The 15,221-nt window shown below is 42.2% G+C and overlaps 1 protein-coding gene across 1 annotated transcript; it reads left to right on the top strand.

Annotated features, from left to right (window-relative positions):
- The first annotated feature begins 1,508 nt into the window (after positions 1-1,508).
- LOC138905192 (uncharacterized) lies at positions 1,509-3,050 on the top strand. Its single transcript, XM_070193697.1, has 3 exons — positions 1,509-1,597; positions 2,463-2,645; positions 2,747-3,050. Exons 1-3 carry the CDS (start codon positions 1,509-1,511, stop codon positions 3,048-3,050), a joined length of 576 nt encoding a protein of 191 aa, XP_070049798.1.
- The last annotated feature ends 12,171 nt before the right edge of the window (positions 3,051-15,221 follow it).

The following is a 15,221-nucleotide window of genomic DNA, read 5'->3' as shown; positions in this document are numbered from 1 at the left end:
AAACACTATCAAAGAGACAGGTTATCAATCCAGCTATTGCCCCCAGTAAGAGTTACTGTAGCTGATGGTAACTATGTTATGTGCACTTCCATTTGCAAAGGGTTCTTGTGGAAGATGCAAGGCAAGTCCTTTTAAGAAGATTTGCTTATCATTCTACTTGGTGGTTGCGATACTATCTTAGGGAATGATTGGATGAAGAAGCATAACCCAACCAAATTTGATCGTGAAAGGAAGTGTGTTACCATTGGGAGGAAGGGTAACAAACTGGCACTTTATGGCATTCCCAAAGAAGGAAGGATGAGCATCATTTCAAGTGGTTCATTGGGAAGAATGATCAAGAAAGGTCATGCTATCATTTCTCACTTATTCATGCTGAAGACATGTTCAGTGAGCAATCAAGAACCAGTAGCAGAAGCTGTTACAAGGGTGTTAGATTAGTATACAGATATTTTTGCTGAGCCTACATCATTGCCTACTGTCAGGTCTTTGGACCATGAAATTCTACTCAAACCTGGATCAATGCCTGTTAGTTTGAGGCCTTACAGACACAACTATTAACAGAAAGAGAAGTTAGAGAAGTAGGTTAAGGAAATGCTTACTAATGGCACAATTCAGCAAAGTCGATCTCCTTTTTCATCTCCAACTTTGCTTGTTAAAAAGAAAGATGGCACTTGGAGGTTTTATGTAGATTACAGAGGTTTAAATAACATCACTATTAAAGACAAGTACCCAATTCCTATTGTGGATGACTTGTTGGATGAACTTTATGGCTCTGTGGTATTTACAAAAGTGGATTTAAGGGCTGGATATCATCATATCAGAATGAGGGTTGAGGATGTGCACAAGAATGCTTTTAGAACTCACTTGGGTCATTATGAGTTCAAGGTGATGCCATTTGGGCTAGCCAATGCACCTGCAACATTCCAAGCATCGATGAATCGGGTTTTTCAACCCTTAATTAGGAAATTTCTCCTAGTTTTCTTTGATGACATACTCATTTACAGCTTATCACTAGACGAGCACACTCAGCATCTCACTATTGTGTTTGGCACACTGAGGAAACATTCTTTATTTGCAAAAAGGTCAAAGTGCTCCTTTGCACAACCTAAGGTGGAATACCTGGGGCATAGTATCACTAAGGATAGAGTTTCCACTAACCCTGTCAAAATTCAAGCTATGATGGATTGGACTAGGCCTAATTCAGTTAAGGCTCTCAGAGGGTTCGTAGGTTTAACAGGTTACTATAAAAAATATGTGGCAAATTATGGCACTATATGCAGGCCTCTCACTGATCTGCTAAAAAGGACTCCTTCAAGTGGAATACTGGAACTGATATGGCATTTTCGTCGCTCAAAACAGCCAAGACCTCCACTCCATTATTAGCACTACCTGACTATTCTAAGGAATTCATAGTTGGGACTTATGCAAGTCACAGCGGTATTGGGGTTGTCCTAATACAAGAAGGTATGCTTATTGCTTATTTTAGCAAGGTATTAGCATAGAAATACATGGGAAAATCCATATATGAGCAGGAATACATGGACTTATCAAATGCAATTGACAAATGGAGACACTATTGCAGTTCAAACATTTTGTGGTGAGAACAGATCACCATAATTTAAAATACCTCTTGGAGCAAAAGGTAACTTCAGTTATTCAACAAAAAAGGTCTAACTAAATTGCTAAGGCTAGATTATGAAGTCCAATACAAGAGGGGGGATAAGAACATAGTGGCTGATGCACTCTTTAGGCAGCATGAGAAGCCAGATGATTACACAGATCATGGCACTGGACAATTGCTAACTATCAGTGTCTTAGTTCCTATATAGATGCAGGAAATATGAGCTAGCTATGTAGATATTGCACAAGCTCAAGGGCTCATTGTTCAACTAATAATGGACTTGAATGGTCCTAACATATGGCACTCCTCCTCTGGGATTCTAAGAAGAAAAGGATAAGATCTATGTGGGAGCGACTGGAAGACTAAGACAACAACTAGTATCCGCTTTTCATGACTCCTCTATTGGAGGACACTCTGGACAATTGGGAACCTTTAAGAGGTTGGATTCACTGTTATATTGGCCAAGAATGAAACAAATAGTGGTGCAGCATGTGACTAGTTATGATGCGTGTCACATAAACAAAGAGGAAAATGTGGCATATCTTGAACTTTTATAACCTCTACCTATTCCTAACAAAGTTTGGAGCCATTTCAGCATGGATTTTATTGAAGGCTTACCCAAATCCCAAAAACAAGGATGTTATACTTGTGGTGGTGGATACGATGTCAAAGTATGCTCACTTCGTAGCCCTCACCCATCCCTTTACTACTACAATAGTAGCTGACAAGTTTTGGAAGAGGATCCACAGTTTGCATGGCACCCCAGAATCCATTGTCGCTGACATATGAGTAACTTTTGGCATTGATTGTTTAAATTATTGGGCACTCGAATGAATTATAGCATTGCTTATCATCCTCAGAATGATGGGCAGATTGAGACGATGAATAGATGCATTGAGAATTACCTTATATGCATCTATGCTAGCAAGCCTACTCAGTGGAAACAATGGCTTTCCTCAGCAAAGTGGTGGGACAACACAAACTTCCACGCAGGATTACAGTGCACTCCCTTTGAAGCTACATGGTCTACTTGAAACTACAGCCTTACAGGCAAACATCTATTGCTCTTAGAAAGAAATTGATGCTATGTTCTAAACATTATGGCCCTTAAAAAATCATTGTTAGGATTGGCAATGTAGCTTATAAGCTGGAATTGCCCTCTAAATCAAAGGTGCATCCTGTATTCCGTGTGTCATTCCTTAAGAAGAAGAAAGGCAATAAAGTGGTAGCTCAAATTACTCTGCCTTTCACGGGTGAAAGTGGTCAGTTCCAGGCTAAGCCCATAGCTATTCTACAGAGGCAGATGGTCAAGAAGAACAATATCACTGTTGTTAAGGTGTTAGTTCAATGGTTTAACCTTTCACCTGAAGATGCCACTTGGGAAGACTACCAATTCCTTAAAGATACATTTCCAGATTTCGATTCTTAATCCTTGAGGTCAAGGATTGTAATTTATGGGAAGGAATTGTCATGAACCATTACTATTTAAATTTTTGAATTAGTTAGTAGGAGTAGTAAATAGCTAAATAGAAGCGACGCCCAAGATTAGATGGGAATTAATGAGCATCAAGGGCTCTGATCGTGACGGTACCTAATCTCTAAGACTAGGTAAGACTAACAAACATGCGGAATTAACTGAAACAATAATTAAGTCTCAAACTCACCAGCCATATAAAGCAAACGTTATAACTCATCATATACAAATCCCGAGACCCGACGAATTACAAGTCACAAATTCTAAGTAGAAATACTGGATAATCCTATACATCAATGTCTATATTTGAAAAGATAATGCATAAAGAGATCTAGAGGGAGGAGACTCCGAGGCCTGCAGATGCCGGTAGGTATACCTTGAAGTCTCCGCAGCAGAATCCCAGCTAATGCCTGGGCTGATAGGAAGTACCTAGATCTATATAAAAAGATGTACAGAAGAGTAGCATGAGTACACCACAACGGTACCCAATAAGTGCCAAGCCTAACCTCGGTAGAGTAGTAACGAGGTCAGGTCAAGGTGTTACGACCCGAAATTTCCACCTTCGGGACCGTGATGGCGCCTAACATTTCACTTGCTAGGCAAGCCAATGTTAGAATAATATTATCCATTTAAAAATAATTTTAAATTAATTAATAACAAAGAAATAATTGCGGAAGTAAAGTCTGAAATGTAGTGTATAATCCATAATAATAGAGATGCCTAAATACCATCCCAGAACTAGAGTCACAAGTGCACGAGCTTCTAGAATAATACAAATAAAGGTCTGAATAAAATTCAAGCTGTTTGAAATATAATACACAGCTGGGACAATATAGAAGGGGACTTCAGAACTGCGAACGATGTGCAGTTATACCTCAAGTCTCCACTGGTAGCTGTATTCGGGCAAATCTACGGTACGCCGCTGGGACCAACTCTGAAATCTGCATAAGAAGTGCAGAGTGCAATATCAGTACAACCGACCCCATGTACTGGTAAGTATCGAGCCTAACCTCGACGAAGTAGTGACGAGGCTAAGACAAGACACGTACATAAACAACCTGTACAACTGTATACAAATACGAAGTAACCATGATACAATAAATAACAATATATAAATTGGGCGGGAACATGCGAAGGGAAGGATATAATAATTTCAGCAGGAGAAGTATCACTTAGCAGCCAATTAATGTATCAATAATAAAATGAGCAATTGATAATCTAAAAATGGCACGACACCACCCTTCATGCTTTTACTCTCATTTGGCATGGCATCACCCTTCGTACTTTTACACTCACAATTGGCACGACAACACCGTTCGTGCTTTTACCCTCATAAATGACATGGCAACACCCTTCGTGCTTTTACTCTCACAAATGGCACGGCAACACCCTTCGTGCTTTACACTCTTCCTTACCATGAAAATAATAATATAAATTCGAAAGAGTATATAACTGCGGGGATATACACTTTATCAATCAATTCAATATCAAAATACCGACTTCACCTTCCAAAATATTCATCAATAATTAAATGAATAATAATTTCACGAATAATGATCAAATAAGCATGTGACAATTATTGCAGAAATTCAAGAATTAATATTTGACAAAGAATATGAGTGAAATAATTAATATAATAATTAATTCATGATTTAAAATGATTTATGATTTTTCAAGTAATTATGCAAACAATTAATTTGACGACGTATAGACACTCGTCACCTAACGAAGTAATTATGCAAACAATTAACATGCATATCACATAACAAATAATTTAAGGGTTCTATTCCCTTAAGCCAAGGTTAACCACGACACTTACCTCGCTTGCAACCAAATTCAAGAATCCAATAAACCTTTGCCTCGCGAATTCGTGTTCAAAATCTTCAAATCTAGTCATAAACAATTCAATATACTCAATATAAATCATAGGAATTAATTCCATATGAATTTGCTAATTTTCTGGATTAAAATCCGAAAATTCATCTCCAAAATTAACAGTGGGGCCCACGTCTCGAATCTCGAATAAACTTACGAAATCCGAACACCCATTCCGAGACGAGTCCAACCAAATAAAAATTACCAAATTCCGACATCGATTAGCTTTCAAATCCTTATTTTACATTTTAAGAAATTTTTATAAAAATTTAAATTTCTTGCATCTAAATCTGAAATAAGTGATGAATATAGACATGGATTTATGAAATATAAACACTTTTGGTTATAGAACACTTACACACTTCAAAGTCGTGAAAATACCCTTTGAAATCGCCCAAATCCGAGACTTAAAACTCAAAAATGAGTAAAATAGCGACTTTCGAATTTATGGGCTCTCCCCAGCCGTTTTCGCATCTGCGGATAAAAGTTTCGCATTTGCGGACTAGAATTTGCGAGACAAGGCTCGCATTTGCGGTGCCAGGTTGCAACGTGAAGTTCCGCATCTGCGGACATTCCTGTCGCACCTGCGACATCCGCTTTTGCGCAAAATTGCCGCACTTGCGAAGACCCTAGGCCAGCCCAGTCCCGCATCTGCGCAATTCCGCCGCACCTGCGGCCAAGACCTTCGCAGGTGCGATTACATCATAGGCATCAAATTTCCAGAATTTTCTTAAGATCACAATTTGATCTGATTTCGATTCGAATCACACTCGGGGTACTTGGGACCCCGTTCGATTATACCAACAAGTCCCGTAACATAATACAGACTTACTCGGGGTCTCATATCACGTCAAACAACGCTAAAATTACAATTCACACCTCGATTCAAACTTTTGAGTTTTAAATTTTTTAATTTGCAAATCTCGTGCCAAAATATATTAAATGAATCCGGAATGACTTTAAATTTGGCACACAAGTCATAATGACATAACGGAGCTATTCCAATTTCTAGAATTAGATTCCGGCTCCGATATCAAAAAGTCAACTCCGTGGTCAAACTTGAAAATCTTAAGCCTTTAAATTACTAGTTTCCGTTAAATGGTCATCACTTGAGTTAGGGACCTCCAAATTAAATTTCAGGCATATACCCAAGTCCTAAATCATGATATGGACCTAACGGAACTGTCAAAATACTTATCCGGGTCTGTTTGCTCAAAATGTTGACCAAAGTCAACTCAGTTGAGTTTTAAGGCTCTATTTCATATTTTAATCCATTTTTCATATAAAAACTTTCCGAAAAATTATACGGACTGCACACGCAAGTCTAGAAATGATGAATAGTGCTTTTCGAGGTCTTAGAATACAGAATTAATTATTAAATTTAAAGATAAACTTTTGGGTCATCACATTCTCCACCTCTAAAACAAACGTTCATCCTCGAACGGAATTAGAAAAAAGTACCTGAGCTGGTGAAAAGGTGTGGATATTTACTCCGCATGTCCGACTCGGACTCCCAGGTAGATGCCTCTACCGGCTGACCTCTCCATTGCACCCGAACTGAAGGATAACTCTTAGACCTCAACTGCCGTACCTGCTGGGCTAGAATAGCTACCGGCTCCTCCTCATAAGTCAAATCTTTGTCCAATTGGACTGAGCTGAAATCTAATACATGGGACGGATCACCATGATATTTTTGAAGCATAGACACATGGAACACCGGATGAACCGCTGATAAACTAGGTGGTAGTGAAAGCATGTAGGCTAATTCACCCACCCTTTCAAGAATTTTGAAGGGTCCAATATACCTAGGGCTTAACTTGCCCTTCTTCCCGAACCTCATTACACCTTTCATAGGTGAAACCCGGAGCAATATTCTTTCTCCAACCATGAATGCAATATCACGAACTTTACGGTCGGCATAACTCTTTTGCCTAGACTGAGCTGTGCGAAGTCGATCCTGAATAACCTTGACCTTATCCAAGGCATCCTATACCAAATCGGTACCCAACAACCGAGCCTCTCTCGGTTCAAACCAGCCAATTGGCGAACGCTATCGCCTTCTGTATAATGCCTCATATGGAGCCATCTGAATGCTCGACTGGTAGTTATTATTATAAGCAAACTCCGCAAATGGCAAGAACCGATCCCAAGAACCTCCAAACTCTATAACACAAGCGCGAAGCATAACTTCCAATATTTGAATAATGCGCTCTGACTGTCCGTCTGTCTGTGGATGAAATGTTGTACTCAACTCAACCCGCATGCCTAACTCACGATGTACAACCCTCCATAAATATGAGGTAAACTGTGTACCTCGATCTAAAATAATAAACACGGGCACACCGTGAAGGCGAACAATCTCACGAATGTAAATTTCAGCTAACCACTCTGAAGAATAGGCAACTGCCACCGGAATGAAATGTGCTGACTTGGTCAACTTGTCCACAATGACCCAAATTGCATAAAATTTTCTCTGAGTCTGTGGGAGCCCAACAACAAAATCCATAGTGATACGCTACCACTTCCACTCGGGAATTTCTAACTTCTGAAGCAAACCACCAGGTCTCTGATGCTCATATTTGACTTGCTGATAATTTAGACACCAAGCTACAAATGCAACTATATCCTTCTTCATTCTCCTCCACCAGTAATGTTGCCGTAAATCTTGATACATTTTGGCGGCACCTGGATGGATAGAATACCTGGAAATGTGGGACTCTTCCAGAATTAATTCACGAAGCCCATCCACATTAGGCACACAAATACCCTGGATGGATAGAATACCCTGCATTCGCAGAACTCCATCTTTCTCCACAACAACCTATTTGGCATCACTGTGCCGCACCGTGTCCTTAAGGACAAGTAAATGAGGATCATCATACTATCGCTCTCTGATGCGCTCATATAAAGAAGACCGAGTGACTGTGCAAGCTAGAACCCGACTGGGTTCTGAAACATCTAACCTCACAAACTGATTAGCCAAAGTCTGAACATCTGCAACTAACAGTCGCTCACCAACCGGAATATACGCAAGACTGCCCATACTCACAGCCTTTCTACTCAAAGCATCAGCCACCACATTGACCTTTTCGGGGTGATACAAAATAGTAATATCATAATCTTTCAATAACTCCAACCATCTTCTCTGCCTCAAATTGAGATCTTTTACCCTGAACAGATACTGCAGGCTACGATGATCAGTAAATACCTCACACGAGACACCGTAAAGGTAATGTCGCCAAATCTTCAAAGCGTGGACAATGGCTGCCAATTCTAAGTCATGAACATGATAATTCTTCTCATGAACTTTCAACTGCCGCGACGCATATGCAATCACCCTGCCATCTTGCATCAATACTGCACCAAGCCCAATGCGAGATGCATCACAAAACACCGTATACGATCCTGAACTTGTGGGTAATACCAACATTGTTGCCGTAGTCAAAGAAGTCTTGAGCTTCTGAAAGCTCAACTCACACCCATCTGACCATCCGAATGGAACACCTTTCTGGGTTAGTCTGGTCAATGGGCTTGCTATAGATGAAAATCCTTCCACGAATCGATGATAATAACCTGTCAAACCCTGTAAACTCCGTATCTCTGTAATTGAAGTAGGTCTAGGCCAATTCTGAACAGACTCAATCTTCTTAGGATCCACTTTTATGCCTTCTGCCGATACAACATGCCCCAATAATGCAACCGAGTCTAACCAAAATTCACATTTTGAAAACTTGGCATATAACTGATTATTCTTCAAAGTCTGAAGTACACTCCGAAGATGCTGATCATGCTCCTCTTGACTGCTGGAGTAAATCAAGATATCATCAATTAATACAACTATAAAAGAATCCAAATAGGGCTTGAACACCCGATTTATCAAATCCATAAATGCTGCTGGGGCATTTGTCAACCCAAATGACATCACTAAGAATTCGTAAAGCCCATACCGAGTCCGAAAAGCTGTCTTAGGGACATCAGATGCCCTAATCTTCAACTGATGGTAACCAGACCTCAAATCGATCTTCGAAAATACCTTGGCACCCTGAAGCTGATCAAATAAGTCATTAATTCTTGGCAACGGGTATTTATTTTTGATAGTGGCCTTGTTCAACTGCCGATAATCTATACACATCCGCATAGAGCCATCTTTCTTCTTTACAAATAGTACTGGTGCACCCCACGACGAGACACTGGGTCTAATAAATCCCTGATCAAGCAAGTCTTGTAACTGCTCCTTCAATTCTTTCAACTCTGGCGGGGGCATACGGTATGGTGGGATAGAAATGGACTAAGTGCCCGGAGCTAAATCAATACAGAAGTCAATATCTCTGTCGGGTGGCATTCCCCGCAAAACTGCAGGAAATACTTCTGGAAATTCACGAATAACTGGTACTGAGTCCATAGAAGGAATATCCACACTGGGATCGCAAATATAAGCCAAATAGGCTAGACACCCTTTCTCGACCATACGTCGAGCCTTCATATAATAAATAACTCTGCTGGTAGAATGACCAAGAGTTTCTTTCCACTTTAATCGAGGTAACCCCGGCATGGCTAGGGTCACCGTCTTGGAATGACAATCCAATATAGCATGATAAAGTGACAACCAATCCATAGTCAAGATGACATCAAAATCTACCATATCAAGAAGTAGAAGATCCACACTAGTCTCAAGACTACAAATAGTAACCACATACGAACGATAGACATAATCTACTACAACAGAGTCTCCCACCGATGTAGATACACTCAGGGAATCACGAGGAATCACCAGATATGAAGCAAAATAAGATGACACATAGGAATAAGTAGATCATATCCTCCAATATTTGAATAGTGCGCTCGGACTGTCTGTCCGTCCGAGGGTGAAATGTTGTACTCAACTCAACCCGCATGCCTAACTCACGCTGTACGGCCCTCCAAAACCGTGATGTAAACTGCGTACCCCGATCAGAGGCGATGAATACCGGCATGTCATGAAGTCTGACAATCTCGCGGATATAGACCTGAGCGAGTTGTTCTGAGGAGTAAATAGTCACCACTGGAATGAAATGATCCGACTTGGTCAACCTATCAACAATCACCCATACTGCATCGAACTTTCTCTGAGTCCGTGGGAGCCCAACAACAAAATCCATAGTAATCTGCTCCCATTTCCACTCTGGAATCTCTAGCCTCTGAATCCATCCACCTGTCCGTTGATGCTCATACTTCACCTGCTGACAACTTAGGCACAGAGTTACATACTCCACTATGTACTTCTTCATTCTCCTCCACCAATAATGCTGCCTCAAGTCCTGATACATCTTAGCGACACCCAGATGAATGAAGTACTGCGAACTGCGAGCCTCCTAAAGAATCAACTCACGTAAACCATCTACTTTGGATACACATAGCCTGCCTTGCATCCGTAATACAGCATCATCCCCAATAGCGACCTCCTTGGCATCGTTGTGCTGAACCGTGTCCTTGAGGACAAGCAAATGGGGGTCGTCATAGTGACGCTCTCTGATACGATCATAAAGAGAATACCGAGAAACCACACAAGCCAAAACTCGACTCGGCTCCAAAACATCCAATCTAAAAAACTTGTTGGCCAAGGTCTAAACATCCAATGCTAATGGCCTCTCCATTGCCGGTAGATATGCTAAATTGCCCAAGCTCTCCGCCTTGCGACTCAAGGCATCGACCACCACATTGGCCTTCCCGAGATGATATAGAATGGTGATATCATAGTCCTTAAGCAACTCTAACCACCTCTGCTACCGCAAGTTAAGATCCTTCTATTTGAACTGATGTTGTAGATTTTGATGGTCGGTATAGACCTCACAAGGGACACCGTACAAATAGTGCCGCCAAATGTTCAAGGCATGAACAATAGCTGCTAACTCAAGGTCGTAGGTAGGATAGTTCTTCTCATACACCTTCAGCTGTCTAGAAGCGTAAGCAATCACCCTACCATCCTGCATCAACACCGCGCTGAGGCCAATACGCGACACATCACAGTACATAGTATAAGACCCCGAACCCGTAGGCAACACCAACACTGGGGCTGTAGTCAAAGCTGTCTTGAGCTTATGAAACCTCTCTTCACACTTCTCGGTCCACCTGAACGGAGCACCCTTCTGGGTCAGTCTGGTCATAAGTGCAGCAATAAATGAGAAACACTCTATGAATCGACGGTAATACCCTGCCAAACCAAGAAACTCCAAATCTGAGTAGCTGAAGACGGTCTAGGCCAACTCTGCACTACTTTAATGTTCTTCGGATCTACCTTGATTGCCTCACTTGGCACCACAAGGACCAAAAATGCTACCAAATCAAGCCTGAATTCACACTTTGAAAATTGTGCATATAATTTCTTTTCTCTTAAGGTCTGGAGCACGTTCCTCAAGTGCTGCTCATGATCCTCTCGGCTCCGGGAGTACACCAAGATGTCGTCAATAAACACAATGACGCATGAGCCAAAATAGGGCTGGAATACACTGTTCATCAATTGCATGAATGTTTCTGGGGCGTTGGTTAGCCCAAATGACATCACAAGGAACTCGTAATGACCATACCAAGTCCTGAAGGCAGTTTTTGAGATATCTGGCGCCTGGATCTTCAACTGATGATAGCCTGAACTCAAGTCAATCTTTAAGAACATCCTGGCACCCTGAAAATAATCAAATAGGTTATCAATGCGTAGCAATGGATACCTGTTCTTCATTGTCACCTTGTTCAACTGACAATAATCAATACACATGCGCATAGAACCATCCTTCTTCTTTACAAACAAAACCGGAGCACCCCAAGGTGATACACTATACCGAATAAAACCCTTATCAAGCAATACTTGCAACTGCTCCTTTAACTTCTTTAACTCCGCCGGGGGTCATACAATATGGTGGAATAGAAATGGGCTGAGTGCCCGATAACAAATCAATACCAAAGTCGATATCCCTGTCGGGCGACATGCTTGGAAGATCCACTGGAAATATATCTGGATAATCCCTCACTACCGGAACTGACTTAATGGTAGGAGTATCAACACTGACATCCCTCACATAGGCTAGATAAGTATTACATCTACTGAGCCTTTAGAAATAAGATAACCCTGTTAGGAAAGTAATCTAATGCACCCCTCCACTCTAACCGTGGTAAACCTGGCATAGCTAGTGTCACAGTCTTGGTGTGATAATCAAGAATAGTATGATAGAGCGACAACCAGTCCATGCCTAAAATAATATCAAAATCTACCATAATGAGCAACAATAGATCGACTTTGGTCTCAAAACCACCAAGAACAACTAAACACGACCGATACACACAGTCAATGACAATGGAATCTCCCGCATGCATGGATACAAAAATAGGAGAACTCAAAGAATCACGGTATATACCCAAATATGGAGCAAAGTAAGATGATACATAGGAAAAAGTGGAGCCTGGATCAAATAAGACCGATGCATCTCTATGGCAAACCGGAATAATACCTGTGATAACCGAGTCGGACACAATTGCCTCCATCCTAGCAGGAAGAGCATAATTCTGGGGCAATCCCTCACCATATGACGAGTGTCACCACGCTTAAAACAAGCTCTCGAAGGACGTGGCAGCTAGAACTGGCTCGGGCCTGGTCACTTGGACTGACCATTGAAAGCACCCCGTGTAGGAGGTGCACTAGACACTGGCAGTGCGTAATGGAGAACCTGAGGCCTGGGAGTGGTCGGAGTACCTCTGGAAGCTGGAAGTGCTGAATGAACAGAGCGGCTCACATAGCCTCTACAATGACGGGCTGCAACTAGGGCACGGGCACCACTATATGTGCAGAATCTCGAGGCCTCTTGGCCTCCCTCTCCTTCTCTCTCGGGCCCACTTACCCTCCAATCTCCTAGCGATCTCCACAGCCAGCTAGTAAGGGATGTCCATCTCCAACTCTCAGGCCATGCTGAATCTAATACTAGGGTTAAGCCCCTGGATAAATCGTCAAACTCGCTCGGTGACAGTAGCAACCAAGCCTGGTGCATGCCTTAACAAATCACTGTACAGGACTGCATACTCCGATACGGTCATAGAACCCTGGCACAACTGATCAAACTTTGTGCACCATGCATCCCTAAGACTCTGGGGAACAAACTACCTCATGAACATATCTGAGAACTGAGCCCAAGTGAGTGAAGCTACCTTGGCCGGACTACCCAACTCATACGCTCGCCACCACTGATAAGTCGCTCCCTTAAGGTGGAACGTACTGAAAGCAACCCTACAAGACTCCGCAATACCCATAGTACGGAGGATACGATGGCATTCTTCAAGAAAATCCCGAGCATCCTCTGAAGCCAAATCACTAAAAGTAGGAGGGTGGTACTTCTTGCACCTCTCGAGCCTGAGCTGCTCCCCCTAAGAAGCTGCTGCTATGACCTCGGGCTGAACTAGGGTGACCGGCTGCACTAGTACCGGCTACACTGGTATGACCTCTAGGATTTGTTCAACCTAGACTCGCTACTCTGGGGTGCAAGTGACGGGAGTCTGTGCTCCTCCCCCGTCCTGAGATGTGGCAGGAGCAAGTGGTATTAACCCTGCCTGAGCTAGAGTGCCAATATGCTAAAAACCTAGGCGAGGGTCTCCTGAAGTGCTGGGGCAGTAGCAGGCGCATCAGATGCCTGCCCTCCAACTGGAGCTAGTGGTGGCTCCTTTATAGCAGCTCGGGTTGTTTCTTTGGCTGCACCCCGTGCCCGTCCTCAGCCTTTACCCCGGCCCCGGCCTCTCGCGGCTCTAGCAGGGTGCGCGGGTGTTTGATCATTAGATCCAACTATGTGTGTCCTCACCATCTGTGAGAGAATAGAAAAATAGAGATTTAGAATTTCGAAGTCAACAATTTCGCACGACAAGGAATTAAAGAAGTGAAGCTTTTCCTAACATTTCCATAGCCTCCCGAAGATAAGTACAAACGTCTCCGTACCGATCCGCTAGACTCTACTAAACCTGCTTGTGACTCGTAGCACCTGTGAACCTAGAGCTCTGATAATAGCTTGTCACGACTACAATTTCCCTCTGTAGGATGTCGTGACGGTACCTAGTCTCTGAGACTAGGTAAGGCTAACAAACATGTGAAATTAACTAAAACAATAATTAAGTCTCAAACTCAGCAGCTATATAAAGCAAACGCTGCAACTCAGCATATACAAATCCCGAGACCAGCGAAATACAAGTCACAAGCTATAAGTAGAAATACTGGATAATCCTATACATCAATATCTATATATGAAAAGATAATGCATAAAGAGATCTAGAGGGAGGGGGACTCCGAGGCCTGCGGACGTGCAGGTATACTTTGAAATCTCCGTAGCAGAATCCTAGATAATGCTTGGGGTGATAGAAAGTATCTGGATTTGCACAAAAAGATATGCAGAGAAGGACCATGGCTCACACCTGCGAGCCAGCTTCTGCGGAGAAGGAGACCGCACCTGCGGTCCTGCCCAAGGCCTCCTCCTCCAATTCCGCTTCTGTGCAAGTTGGTCCGTACCTACAAGCCCAGCCCTAAGAACTCCTTTTCGCTTCTGCCCTTCACCTTCCGCACCTACGGTCAATCCCTCCGCATGTGCGATGACACAAGCAAGCCTGGGACTTCAGCAGTGAAGCTAAGTCCAAAATTGGTCCGAATTCAATCCGTTTCACACCAGGGCCCCCGTGACCCCGTCCGAATATACCAAAAGGTTTCAAACACACTTAAAGGATCTACGCGAGACCAAGAATCACATCAAACAATATTGATTCTATGAATCACAACCCAAATTCAAGCTTATGAACTTCCGAATTCCGAAACCAATGCCGATTCATATCAAACCAACTTTTATTGACTTTAAATTTTGCACACAAGTAATAAATGATATTACGGACCTATTCCAACTTTTATAATAGGAATCCGACCCCGATATCAATAAAGTCAACTCACTGTCAAACTTTCCAAATCTTCCAAATCTTCAACTTTCTAATCTTCGCCAATTCACGCCGAAACGACCTACGAACCTTCAAATCAACATCCGGACACCCTCCTAAGTATAAAATCACCATACGGAACTATTGAAATCGTTAAAACTCCATTCCGGAGTTGTCTATATAAAAATCAAACTACGGTCAATTCTTACAACTTAAACCACCAACTTAGGGACTGTGTGTCCCATTCCACTCTGAAACTCACCCGAAACTAAAATCAAACACTCCGACAAGTCACGTAACTAAAATATAACACAAAGGAGGAAATAA

Source organism: Nicotiana tomentosiformis, chromosome 2 (assembly GCF_000390325.3).
Source record: "Nicotiana tomentosiformis chromosome 2, ASM39032v3, whole genome shotgun sequence".
NCBI lineage: Eukaryota > Viridiplantae > Streptophyta > Magnoliopsida > Solanales > Solanaceae > Nicotiana > Nicotiana tomentosiformis.
The sequence above is the reverse complement of the archived record's forward strand: the minus strand, read 5'-3'. Positions and strand labels throughout refer to the sequence as shown.

Coding starts and splice junctions, on each gene's coding strand:
- LOC138905192 (XM_070193697.1), top strand. CDS start 1,509: ATGGGAAAATCCATATATGAGCAGGAATACATGGACTTATCAAATGCA. Junction 1,598..2,462: donor TGCAGTTCAAACATTTTGTG/GTGAGAACAGAT, acceptor AATGAATTATAG/CATTGCTTATCATCCTCAGA. Junction 2,646..2,746: donor ACTCCCTTTGAAGCTACATG/GTCTACTTGAAA, acceptor AATCATTGTTAG/GATTGGCAATGTAGCTTATA.